General features: G+C 37.7%; 3 protein-coding genes across 3 annotated transcripts; all 3 read left to right on the forward strand.

Moving 5' to 3' along the window:
* Nucleotides 1-733: 733 nt before the first annotated feature.
* LOC146133102 (N-alpha-acetyltransferase 60-like) lies at nucleotides 734-4,456 on the forward strand. Its single transcript, XM_083396562.1, has 2 exons — nucleotides 734-1,078; nucleotides 2,154-4,456. The coding sequence occupies exon 2, from the start codon at nucleotides 2,302-2,304 to the stop codon at nucleotides 3,184-3,186; it is 885 nt and encodes a 294-aa protein (XP_083252688.1). The 5' UTR covers nucleotides 734-1,078; nucleotides 2,154-2,301; the 3' UTR covers nucleotides 3,187-4,456.
* Nucleotides 4,445-8,879, forward strand: LOC146133103 (delta(24)-sterol reductase-like). The gene is made up of 4 exons (XM_083396561.1): nucleotides 4,445-5,355; nucleotides 5,568-5,817; nucleotides 6,972-7,207; nucleotides 8,486-8,879. The coding sequence occupies exons 1-4, from the start codon at nucleotides 4,445-4,447 to the stop codon at nucleotides 8,727-8,729; spliced, it is 1,641 nt and encodes a 546-aa protein (XP_083252687.1). The 3' UTR covers nucleotides 8,730-8,879.
* A 945-nt stretch (nucleotides 8,880-9,824) lies between these two features.
* On the forward strand, nucleotides 9,825-12,882 carry LOC146133104 (uncharacterized). The gene is made up of 4 exons (XM_083397645.1): nucleotides 9,825-9,843; nucleotides 10,361-10,519; nucleotides 10,956-11,791; nucleotides 12,229-12,882. The coding sequence occupies exons 1-4, from the start codon at nucleotides 9,825-9,827 to the stop codon at nucleotides 12,880-12,882; spliced, it is 1,668 nt and encodes a 555-aa protein (XP_083253771.1).
* The last annotated feature ends 1,207 nt before the right edge of the window (nucleotides 12,883-14,089 follow it).

Below are 14,089 nucleotides of genomic sequence, written 5' to 3' on the forward strand. Positions count from 1 at the left end.
CAAAAGTCAGATTTTTCTGCACTTGGATGTTGTCGTACACCTTTTTGCTTAGAAATGCCATAATTTCTAACGGATCGGGTGTAAAAATAGAATCCATCGCGAAAAAACGATCCTCTCTGGTTCGGCTCTTGGTCACGCCTCAGTGGAGTCCGTACATAGTGACGTCATATTAAGCAACACAGAGTAACAACTAATAAGTAGGGCGATTATTTTTTGACCTAAAAGTAATTTATTTTGACAAAATTTTGACCTGTTAGAAATACATTGATTTAAATAACCTAGGCGTCGTTAAAATCACCCGTTTTTTATACCGTACATTGCTTTAATAAAGATATAATACGGTTAAAAAGACTTTGTAACGAACCAGCGTCTGTATTTGTTATTTACCGTACTGTGTTTGTTGTGCGCGTGCTAAAGTCTTTCTGGCGTATTTCCTCTTCCCTGCATCCTGCTCGTTAACTGGCTAGTTTTAATCCCCAACGCATTCCCTTTTACTGCAACGTTAGTTGTATCCAAATTCTACAAAAACGTCAGTGAACAATGCACGCCTAACTGGCAACACGTGTTTTTACTGCGCTGTAAGCTCTTTTATTAAAAGCGAAATATGCTAAATTATGTGAATATGCAATAAATCTCTAAGCGACCTGAAAGTATGCTCTTTAAATTGCAATGGCGGTTTGTTTTAGTTTCGATTTAGTGGAGTCAGATAGCACGGTGGTCATGTCTCACCTGTTGAAATATACAACTTTAAACATCAATAAAAACTAAATTCTTTTGATAAAATTGAACAATAAATTACAAAACAACTGAACGACTAATTTCAAAAAGTTGACTATTGTTTTTTTTGTTTTGTGTAAACGATTTATGTGCATTTTTTGACGATTTTTGAAATTTTGACCTAACTTGTAAATTTTGACAAAATTTTGACCTTTTTTGACAAGTCAAAAAATAATCGCCCTACTAATAAGACAGTAAAGTAAAAATGTAAAAATGACTCCCAAACGCTAGTATGCCACAACTGTTTGTATTTTAGCAGAAGGCTATTTACCTGGACAACAAAGTAGTTTCAAATTAATAGGTATATATAATCACTAAAAGGTTGTATGCATACCCCAGCGCGGCAGGTAAATAGCCAATACCCCACTATGGAAAGTCTGGCAAGGACACTCGCGATTTGTTTCAACAGACCAAACCTGCACCCCTAGAAAATGAATGTGCACCAAGTTTCCCCTTATGTTATAATTGCGAGCAGGGCTGCGGAGTCCGACTCGGGACTCAACGGAGTCGGTTTGTTTTGCCGGAGTCGGACTTGGGATTCGGGACAAAAAATACACCCGAGTCCGACGTGCGCCTGCGCAGTGTCAAATTTTAAAAACTGTTAAGCCAGTAAAATTTTGTAAAAGTGTAGCCTAATAGCAAATGTTGAAATATTTTTTAAACCATGTAATGCGGGTGGATGAATTATGACACCAATATGAGTGCATTGCAGAAAATCCACCTTAATTTAGTTGCGTAAATGAGTAAAATACAGGCTTTAGAGTCAGAGTCACAGCTGGCCTCGGGACTTGACAAAATCTTACATTTGGCCGGAGTCGGACTCTGGTTGTTTTTAACCGACTCCGCAGCCCTGATTGTGAGGTGCAGCCGTTTAACCCAGTTTTTCGGCCGTACACCCGCGAGATCTCGTTGAGACCTGCCATACTTTCCAGACGGGCCATTACCCACAAATTAATTTAAAATGATTAAATAAATTATGAAAATCAAGCAAAACTCCTGAAATTGAAATTAACAAAATCACCATCTCAAACCAAACACTAACATAAATTAATGTATAATCAGTAATAGGTGTATGCATACATTTTTTTTTTAATTAACCACTTTCAAGTTTACACAAAGCCACTTAAAGCTAATAGTATACCAATAATGGATTTCAAATGAATGATTGTGTTTTACATTGCTCATATTTTTCAACATTTTCCAGTTATGTTAAAGACACTAGAGTGACAATTTATGGCAGCCATATTGCTTGCATAAAGAATTTAACCACAATATGAGTTTACACTAAACCACTTTGAACTAATAGTATAATACCAATAATTTATTTCGATTAAATGTATGTATGGTGGTGTTTTACTTTGCTCTATATTTTTCAGCATTTTCCAGTTGTGTAGCAGGCAACCATATTGCTTGCATGAAGAATACTATGTGAATTATTTTGGTCAATTGGAACCAATAGGTTTATACTGTCTTCTATTATGAAGTGATAGTAAATAAGGTGCAACATATATACGAATAACAACCATGTCTTCCATTATTGATATGTGCTATTTGGATAAAAAGCACCATGGAATGTGCACAAAATGTCTGGCAAGAATGCTTCCTACGAGTGAGCTATCTGGATTAGAATGTCTTTGTTCACTAATTGAGGGAAAGCAACACCTTACTTTGTTTAAAAGTTCAAAGCATTTACCTTATTTATGTAAACTTGAACTGCGATTTTTATGTGGAAAGGATAATAACTGTCTTAAAGATTTATGTGAAGAGTGGTTTCCTATCAAATACCCAGAGAGTTGGTATAACCTGGTGTTGTTTGGCGAGAACTTTATTTCCCTTGCTGCAACTCTGGATGGGAAAATTGTTGGTGTCCTTATTGCAGAGATAAAGTCAAAATGGAAAGTTCCAAAAGAAGATGCCGATCTGTTACCATCATGTTTTCCTAAAGATTCAAAGGTTGCTTACATTCTTAGTCTGGGTGTGCATGGTCCTCATAGGAGACATGGTATTGCATCATTTTTGCTTCAAAGTTTTATTCTTTATGTTTCAACTTGTCTGACCCAAGCTGCATGTGTAAAGGCTATATATCTACATGTATTAGCAACAAATTTAGTGGCAATAAAGTTTTATCAGCAGCATCATTTTCAAATGTTACATTTTCTTCCTTGCTACTATGTTATAAACGGTCTTCCTAAGGATGGTTATTCATATGTTTTGCATTTAAATGGTGGCCGATTTCATAATAATTGGTCTGATTACTTTACTGTACTTTTAAGATTTTTATATTGGTTGCAGGTTTGCAAAATTCCAAAATGCCTATGTGTTGGAGCTGTTTCCATAATGCGCTTATTTTCAACTTCTGCTCGTCTCTCTCCATTTGTTGCAAAAACTAGGCAGTATCATAATTTATGAATTTTAGGTGAAATTTGACTACCTATTGACTATGTCACTTCACAATTTTAATTTGTTTTTCTTAATATTGTTATTGTTTATTGTTATATATAAATTAAAATTTTACACTTTCTAAGGTATAGTATACAACTTGTCGTAGTAGAAAACATTTTACATTTTTGTATAATAATGGAAACATCTCACTATTAATTGCAAAGATAAACAATAAACAGCCAAAGAATAGTGATGTATAACTACATACAAACAAAAGCAACATGATTAAAAATAATAATCATGCATTATGTTGGAATGTTTCAAATTTTTGAACTTTGTTACCAGCATGTTTTTACAAAGATTAAGTGAATAAATAATTATGTACCAATATTGCCATAGGTACACGTCTTAAGTTTTAAGTTTATAATATTTTAAGCAATTATGTTGGTTTTAAATACTTGTCTGCAAGTGAAATTCCATGCAGCTGTTTTCATAATACCTATTGATTAGCAAAGCCAAGATATGTATGAAGTGTTGTAATAAGTAATTGCTGCAGTGAGAAATGATACAAGTTTCCCAAAATTATATTGTTTCCTATTACTTTATAAAATGAAAGATTTGGAATTAGATATTATTTTATTAGACTCCTCAAAATACTATTGCATTTGCAAAATTACAAAACTTATTGTGTGTCACTTGCAAAGCTCTCACGGCCTTGCATACCTTTGGTGGTATGAAAAAAAAGGTGGTAAATCCCTAGTTTTCAGGATTCAATATGGTTACTGTATTGTTAAGAAAGATACTGGTTAAAGGGTTTTCTGTAAAATTATTGTTTGGGCACATTCATACAATATGTATTACCACTAGCGTTTAACAAATATTGTTCTATTCTTTCTTTTGTGTTAAATTTTGTATTTAAAGATAAAATTCATAATTTTGTTTATTGCTTGATCTAATTGAAAACATAGGCTCTCTCCTTGGAAAACACATTTAGTTTGCGTTGCCATTATATTTTTGTGGTTATAACTGTTTCTGTTTTATTTTTCATTTCTGTGTGTGAAAATTTTTTTTAAATAGTGTTGCAGTCTTGACTTGCTTATTTGAATAATAAATAATGTTGAGAGATATGTATGTGTGTATTATGAATTCGACAAATATTTTATTAAACTTGATGAGGCTAATTATGAAGTCTCCTATATTGTTTGGCATAACATACTGCAACACTATATATTTATATTTATTTTGCTGTGCATGATTTTTAAACAATTTACCTATTTTATTATTTATGTTAAATTCAGCGTCAGCTGACCCTCCCAGTATGGTGTTTAAAAAAAATAGGTTTGTTAAACTGCTTGAAAAATACAGAGGGATTGTTATTCTTCTTTTTTGCTTACCTGCTAGTTTTCTTTTTGATATTTGCTTGAAGGCAAGCAATTGGGTGCGAAGAAAGCAGTTTTCTTCAGCAGACCAACACGATCTGAGGGTAAAAAAAATTCAAAAGCAAGTGACAGAATGGAAACAGTTACCTGATGATAAAAAAAAGTTGATGTGTACATCACGGCCAAATTGGTTGAGCTTGTCAACAACATTTTTTAAGAAGTCCTTCTGTCATCAAATAAATATTACCCTGTTTGACATTTTAGAGCTGAATGAGAAAACAATGACCATTCGAGTAGAACCATTGGTGTCAGTAGGTGAAATTACTTCCTATCTTATTCAACGTGGCTATGCATTAGCTGTCACACTGGAAATCTCAGATGCCACATGTGGGGGGCTTGCACTTGCTGTTGGAATGACAACACATTCTCACAAAGTAGGTCTTTACCAAGAATCAGTTGTGTCATATGAAGTTATTTTAGCAGATGGAAGTTTAATATATGTCACCAAAGAGAATGAACACTCTGATTTATTTTACTGCCTTCCTTGGTCTCATGGAACCCTTGGATTTCTTGTTGCTGTTGAATTAAAAATAATTCCTGTGAAGCCTTACATTCATCTCCAATACATCCCAGTTAAAGGTTTAAGTAACTATTGTCAATATATCAGGAAACTATCAGGGGCTTTGGATAAAGATTTTCAAGTTCCAGATTATTTGGAGGCAACTGTTTTTAACAAAAATGAAGCGGTCATCTTAGTGGGAAATTTCGCTAATGTAAGCACTGAAGAACAACGAAAAAAGATTAATCATGTTTCGAGGTATGCAGTTTAAGGTATCTTTTAAATTATTGAACGGTTTGATATAAAAAGTATGAATATGAGAAATGTAGTTTATCAAATGCCCCTTAATTACAAGGCTATAAAAACATATCCCAATTGTTACATACATGTTTGACATTCCACTAATATTTGAAAAGCAGTTTTTATTTTATTTAATTTTTTATTTACACAGTCTGGTAACTTCATTTTAGGTGGTACAAGCAATGGTTTTACAAGCATGTAGAAGAATATCTTGATGGAAATGGTGGTGAAGAATATATACCTCTTCAAGACTACTTGTTACGACACAATCGATCAATTTTCTGGGTTGTGGAATCAATGTTACCGTTTGGAAATCATCCAATGTTTAGGTACCTGCTAGGATGGTTAAATCCACCGAAACCTGCATTTTTGAAATTTACAACTACTGCTGGAATTCGAGCTTTGACATTCACTAAACAGGTTTGTCAAAAATGTGAATATATGTATTGTACCGCTATGCCCTATTTTTTCTAATATTTTGCTTAAGTTAAAACTTTTTTGTAGTTTTATCATTTCAGTTTTAAACCAGAGTAGTAGCTAAGAGTATAACGTCATAAAAGCATGTTATGTGTAAATCTGTGATAAACATTCCCAAGAGAATCATTCATTCATAGGTATTGGGTGTCCCGAAAACAGCTGCTTTGTGTAGCCGTTTAAAAACAACAAAGAATAATTTTATTTAAATAAAGAAGGAGAGTTGGTTTAGTTCACTAAATTTTACATTTGTATGTTTTCTTTTTACTGTCCTTATTGGGTTTAATGTGAAATAATTAGTTTTTCTAAAATGGTAGCTGGTAAATCTAGGGTATATCCTTAAAATTGAATTCAACTATATCTTTATATTCATTGATATTTTATTTGGTATTAAATAAAACACAGAGCTTTGCTTAGGCTAATACATTATTTAAACGTTGTAAATTGTAATATGTTTTGGGGAATATACATTTGGCATAACAATATTTACAAGTAAAAAGTCTGGTGTTTTTCTATCAATGTAAGGTTTTATTTTTTTATATGTTTGACCTTAGCTACCTTTGAAATACAATGATATTATAGGTTTATCGTAAATTTATCTAACTTGCTATATAAAGTGACACAGCAATTCTGTTTACTGGTTTGCTATATCAAGTTGTGGCATTATGTTTTTTATATTATGTTATATCATCGCTCTGTATTTAGCAATTAACATATGTTAAAACTTAAATTATGGCCCAAGTTCCAAGATGATTAACATATATAAATGTGTTAAATAAAATGTGAATAATAATATTTTCAAGCTAGGGTTCTTGCATTGTCCTGGTGGTGTGAGCTATTTCACTGTTTTTTTGTTGTCTGTGTTTGTGTAGTTGAACACAAATTCGGTATTATTAAATAAGTGGTCAAAAGTCATTAATGTTTAAGTTAAAAAATGTGGCGTTTAGGTAAGCTTTGTGGAAGTAAATTTTGGCATTAAAACGAAAATGATCTCGGGACCTATTATCTGGTAGATTTGTTAAATAAATTTAATGTTTTAATGGTTTAAAGAAACTCAAGGTTACAATTTGATATATATTGTATATTTTTGTATTTATTAGGTGTTTCAGGATATTGTTTTGCCCATGACTGTTCTTGAAGATTCAATTGAACTAGCTGAAAAGCTTTTTGACACTTACCCGCTTCTTATATATCCGTGTCGCATATATGACCATGGATCAAGTTGTGGTCAACTTCGTCCACCTAGGTCTGATCAAATGTGTCCCCAAACAAATTATGGAATGTTTTATGACTTAGGAGTATATGGAGTCCCCGGAAAAGTAAAGAGAAAACAAAGGTAGATTTAACAAACTAATTATAATTTTTTTTACCATGATTCATATTTATATGCAATGGTTATTGGACGCTAGATACGTACTGCGCAGGATTTTTTACCACATGCTTTGTGTTTGAATGTAGTTGTACGGAAGCCTTCAGTGGTACTTGAAATGGTAAAATAACTGCGTTAGAGACTCACAACCGTAATGTCGATGGTGTTATGTATTATATACCACAGATAAACAATCTTAAGATCGCAAGTAAGTGTGATAGCAACAACTAGTTTTTTGCTTATTGCTCTCGCCACTTGGGACAGTGGATGAGAATCTGTATTAGCCCGCCCCAGAGCGAATTGGCGAATTGCCCTCGCTTTGGCGAGCCGATAAGTGCCAAAAAATAACTGTAGACTGACGTCACATAAAAAAGGGGAAATATAAATACATTGAGGCAGGGATAAATCTTGTTATTATATAGTTTTTTTTTGTTAATTTTTAATAGGGCCGTTAAACTTTCGATGGGGAACACACAATTAGACCTAAAAAGTAACAATACCTAATATCAAGTACAGCATAAGATCAAAAGTCGGTACAGGGTATGGGACGATCGGGAGCCATCGGTCTGGCATCGGACGTTTTGGTGACTTCGTTTGGACGTCCTAGTGATTTTTGGTCCTGTTTGGGGTTATTGATGGGTAATGGGTGGGGTTAGATAATGGGTTATTGTTGAAATTATTAGGGGAGTTACCGATGTACTTAGGGGTGGGGTTAGTTAAAGTGTTGTTTAGGCCTGATTCTGACCTTTTAGGTCTTATTCCGACGGATTTAGGACTATTTCCGATTTAGACGGTACTAATGCCATTTCAATTAGGTATATATTTGGCCTTATTCCGAATTGTGTTTTATTTTGACGTTGGTGTTGTTCTTATCTCGGTCTTATGGCTGGAGTCCTTTTGATGTTTTGTTAAAATTTAATATTCGAAAAACATACGATAGTATATGCAAAGATGCCTTTGTATAATATGAGCTTAACATGGTTTACCCAATAACCCGCTACCAAAGTAAGATATATTGTAAAAAATAATGCAACAACCTTTATATACGTATTTGCTAACATTCGTAGTTTTTCTATTTTTAATTAGGAATTTTGAAATTTGTGCGCCTATGGCCTATGCCTAATTACTCATGCTCGAAAGTCACTAAAGTGTATCCTTTTTTTCGGCCTCAAATTGCAAAACTATCTTCGTTAAACTGTGTTGAGTTCTTGGTTAAAAAAAACAGAATTGTACTTCGTTGTGCAGATACGACGCTGTGGATGCGATGCGCGAAATGGAGAAGTTTATTCGCGATGCCGGTGGATACTCGTTCTTGTATGCCGATACTTTCATGAGCAAAACTGAATTTAATCAAATGTTTGACCTAACTTTGTACGAACAATGTCGACAAAAGTACCATGCCGAATGCGCATTTCCACACCTCTACGATAAAACTAAACCGGAAATTGACGTTTATAAGATTGGTAAAGAATACGCCGATTTACTGTGACTTTTTTATGCTATATTCACCACCCGATAGGAACGTTAATACATTTAATTCGTTTAAATAGTGATTGTTGTTATAGAAGGGCGTATCTTTAAGGAAATCCAAAACCATTGGCAGCAGGTTTCTGCTTGTCGATCACTGTTACGCTGACGCGTATATAAACAATAAAACTCAAAGTTTAAAAAACAAAAAAATCAGGATCAGACATTTTTTAAAAGGAATATATATTTCCCCTATGCTGGCATCGTCAGTCCCTATAAGTAAAGTAAAATACATAATATACAAAGCAAAATAATAAAAAGGTCAAAAACATACAGAATCAGTATAGGTTAAGTAAAAAGTTTAAAAACAAAACATCAGGCTGTCAAAAGAAAACTATCTAATGTAAAGCAGCACCGCACAGACAAAACATGACGTGACACTCGAAGGACAAGTCGCGATGGAAAGACAAAAAGGAGAAGTGCTTACGGCATATATTGCGTAAAAAAGTTATCTTATGCAAGGTAAAATCTTTTTTTGTATATTTATAGTGGCATTTGTTATTTTTAACCATTTGGCTTCGCTAAAATCCAATTGTCTCATAGGCGGCTCTTCCAAAAATACAATTTTAAAACATTCCGAAATAGCGGGTTTAAATTTAAGTTTAGATATGTGTTGAACAGCATAGTGTCGTAAAAGAGCTGCTTTGTCGTTCTTTTCTTTGTAATTAAACGTTTTCCATCCGCTCGATGGCCCCTCCATCTGGTTGAAAACGAGTTCTTTGTTTGTCCTAGGCCTACGTACCTTGCCCCACAAAGTTTACACGACGCCATGTAAATACCATGGTTGGTGCACCAAAGCACCTGTTTTAACTGGAAGGTTACACTCTTCGTTGTAACTGCGAACGTTGTTGGCACCATACCTTTGCTATCTTTAAAGTGGCCACACACACAGCAGTTACCACATGGTGATGATTTTTCAGTAGCTGGGCTGTAATCGTCTAAAGTTTTTCCAATAGATTTGTAATTGATTAACATGCTTCCCAATGATGGTGGCCGTTTATATTATCATTGCATGGGGATGCATTCCCCTTAGTGGTTTTAAGCAATTGCGGAAATGATGTCGGCCAAACTACGAGGTTCGTTTGTTTCTTCTTGGTCGGACGTTGACGTGGCCCGTCTTTTAACTGAACTGCATCTTTACTTGTTTCCTGGACAATCCTACGAGGAAAATGCGATCATGTGGCGACTCTATGCACGCAGTCTCCCTCCAGCATAATTGCTGGCGTGTAACAGCTCGAGGGTGACCTTAATGAATGTCACACTCGAGTTGCCATACTGCAGATGACGAAGCGTACAATTGCCTTTTTCTTGCGTACGTTTTCATCATGGTTACGCGGTACATGCTTTGGCACTTCTTTGAGCGCCTCATACAAGAATTATCGCTACATCTGGTGACCCCTACAAGTCCACAAACGACATTTATTGACAACAAAAGAATATGACGGAGGAAAATCAACCAAGAATGCAAAACGCCGTTGCTCTCAAACTGCCTTCGTTTTGGTCTGCGCAGCCACGTGTCTGGTTCCAATAAGCAGAAGCGCACTGCGCAATGTAGCGTTTGACACTACGAAATATTACCACGTGGTGTGTCAGCCCTAGATCAAGACACCGCAAGACGTCTTATCGATCTATTAGAGAATCCACAGCAAGACGGAAAATACAACGCCATTAAGCAAAGGCTCTTGAGCACATTCGGTCTTTCACCCCAGGAACGGGCTTCTCAGCTGCTTAACATGCCGGATTTAGGAGACCGTAAGCCTTCTGAGTTAATGGATTTCATGCTTGCGCTTCTGGGCTCACACAAAACGTGTTTTCTTTTTCAACATTTGTTCATACAGCGCATGCCCGAGGATGTCCGCGTTATTTCAGTAAGAGAGGAATTGACCAATCCACGCCATTTAGCCCAGCGGGCAGACACGCTTTGGAAGCAAGCAGCAGTCGGACAACAATGACTGTTTCAAAGGTTGGTTCATCAACGTCTTCACGCAACCACGAAACCCATTCAGCTAATATCAACGACCAGGGTCTATGTTTCTTTCACCGCCGTTTTCGAGAGAAGACGCGCAAATGTGTTCCTCCATGCAACTATCGGGGAAACGACCGAGCCGGTCGTTGATACTTTCAACGGCCGGCATTAAAACCTGTATTTTCTTTACTTGGGACCGCACATCCGGTATCAATTATTTAGTCGACTCTGGTGCCGAAGTAAGCGTTATTGCGCCAACCGGACGTGACCGCAGAACAACCATCTCCGGCAAGAAACTCTTGGCTGTCAACGGAAGCAATATACGCACCTATGTAACTACGGTACTTCGCCTTAACTTGTCCGCAGGCCAATTTACATGGAAGTTTTTTATTGCTGAGGTGTCCCGTCCCCTACTTGGCGCAGATTTTTTACGGGCTCATTCGCTCATGGTCGACTTCAAACACTATCGTCTGGTAGATGCGAAGTCTGTCTACGGCACTCCACGCAACAAAACAGCGCAGAAAGCATCCCAGGTCATTGCCTCGACTGTTGAAATTCCGTACTCCAAGTTATTAGCCGCATATCCGCAACACACTACTCCCCAGTTTACACACGCGATGCCAAAATACGGCGTGCACCACTACATTTCTACCAGCGGCCTTCCAGTCCATTCGCGCGCACGTAGGATTCCGCCGGAAAAGCTCGCAATAGCGAAAGCGGAGTTTCGCAAAATGCTTGACATGAGGATCATTCATCGGTCGTCCAGTCCATGGTCATTGCCACTCCATATGGTACCGAAATCGTCAGGCGGGTGGAGACCATGTGGAGACTATCGACGCCTAAACGCCTGCACCACAGCAGACCGTTACAACATTCCGCACTTACAAGATTTCACGGCGCGCCTAGCAGGAGCTCAATTGTTTTCTAAAATTGATTCAATTCGTCGCTACCATCAAGTTCCTGTGGCTCCAGAGGATGTTCCCAAGACAGCCGTAATTACTCCCTTTGGGCTTTACGAGTTTCTTCGCATGCCATTCGGCCTAAAAAATGCAGCTCAGGCAATTTAGAGGCTAATGGACACCGTTTGTCAAACCCTTGACTTTGTGTTTGTTTATCTGGACGACATCCTGGTTGCCAGTCACTCAGTTAAAAGGCATCACCATCATTTGAACAAGCTTTTTCAACAGTTGTCGAATCACGGCCTTGTCATCAATCCATCGAAACGTCAGTTCGGAAAATCGCGCATCGATTTTCTCGGTAATCGCGTGGATAAAAACGGTGCCATCCCTCTGCCCAACGAGGTTTCAGCAATTACACGGTTTTCCCCTTAGCGTTTTTTAGTAAATAATTAAGACCACCCGAAACTAAATATGGCGCTTTCGACCGTGAACTGTTAGCTTTGCACTTAGCTATCAGACACTTTCGTTACTTCCTTGAAGGCCGTATCTTCACCGCATTCACGGATCACAAACCTTTAACTTTTGCATTTGCAAAGATTTCAGATCCATGGTCCAGTCGTCAACAGCGCCATCTTACTGCTATATCAGAGTTTACGACGGACGTGCAGCACATCAAAGGAAAGTACAATCATGTTGCAGATGCACTTTCTTGCGCTACAATCAGCAATGTACACAGCGCCACTGTCGACCTGGACTACAGCGAGCTTGCGAAGGCGCAACAGGTACAAGAGGTTCAGGTTTATCGAACCGCAGTTTCTAACTTAAAACTAGAGGATGTCGCCATCGGGCCAAACGGCCTTACGCTTCTTTGCGACACCTTAATGGGAAACCCACGACCAATAGTGCCACAATCTTGGCGCCGAAAGGTTTTTAACGTCGTCCACGGATTGTCTCACCCCTCAATCCGGACAACCCGACGACTCGTGGCTTCCAAATTTGTATGGCACGGTCTCAATAAAGATGTTGGCTTGTGCTGTAGTGAGACCGTAGCAACTGGAGGTATATATCACAAGGTATCTGGACCCTCTGCCAAGTATTTTGCCAACGACGAGCCTGCCTACGCTTACCCCTTATTCAAAACGCATAAAATAACCGCAGAACAACTGGGAATGCTCGCGGTAAGGGATCCCTATTCGACTGGTTCAAACTGCAGGAAACATTACCACTTCTCGTATTACTGCTCTGCTTGAACATCTCCTACACCCGATTGCAGTAAAATATTGTCAAACGGTTGTAGACGAGTAGATTGCACTGACAGTATAAAGTAGAGACTACGTTGCGGAGGTGAAAAAATGGAGAAGCGAATGCATTTTGAATAAACGTAAATTGGACAGAATTTATATCACAGCAGCAGATATGGTAGCACTCTACCCTAGTTTACGAAGAACAACGGTCAAGAATGCAGTTGCTAAGGCCTTACTACAGCAATCTCATTTTTCTAAAGAAGCGCAAGCTCAGCTTGTAGACCTCACTCTTTGTTTTAACACTGCAGAACGTAGTGACGAAATACGGAAAAAGCTTTTACCATCAAAAAAATGGAATAGTTACCGGCGACAACCATTCGGTCTCAATCGCGAATATTGCTATGCATTATATTATACAGCCATCAATTGATGCGATAAAAGAAGCACAAGTTTTTAAAAGATTTATCGATGATATCATATGGATTGTTTCTGGCGCGGCTGCAAATGGGCACATTCAAACGTCTTTGGAAAAAGAATGAAAGACACACACAAACATATGTGTTTAATAACATCTGTGATCTAGCCCCTCGGAAGTTGCTTTATGACCAACGATTACGGCTTCCGTATCAATAGTACACCGAAAAGCCATCGCAGACTCGCCGAATCTGTCGATCTATGATGCAAGCAGAGCAAGCCAGAAAAACAACTGGCCTGCAGTGAGGTTCGAACTCACGACCTCCGGTCAAGCCGGGACCGTCGCTCTACCAACTGAGCTATGCAGGCTCAGAGAGGAGCGAGTCGAGAAACAACCATGCGCCAATACTTGCACATTTTGTTAGTACAAGCAACTTCACACTGGGGGATCATCAGTCCGTATCAATCAATCTTTGGAAAAAGCGTTGACATAACACGGGCTTCGTCTATTATGGCGATCTTTCTGTACCCAGGATTCATGCGGGCAGGTCGAATTTCTTAATGTGGTGCACGTACCGTGTACGGAATCACCCTTCGGTTTTAAACTTAAAGATTTAAAAAAAGAAACAGCCAAACATCGACAGTTCTTGCATGGCTCATCTTACCACTCTACCGTTTTTAAATCTATTGTTTCAGGTGAAGCGACGCGACTAAGGTGTCTTAACGAGACAACGGAGGACTACAAAGCAAGCCTCCAAGACCTTAGCATAAAATGCGCTTGATCGCATTTTCCTCGGAG

The sequence above is a fragment of the Ascidiella aspersa genome, chromosome 9 (assembly GCF_963924565.1).
Source record: "Ascidiella aspersa chromosome 9, kaAscAspe10.2, whole genome shotgun sequence".
Lineage (NCBI taxonomy): Eukaryota > Metazoa > Chordata > Ascidiacea > Phlebobranchia > Ascidiidae > Ascidiella > Ascidiella aspersa.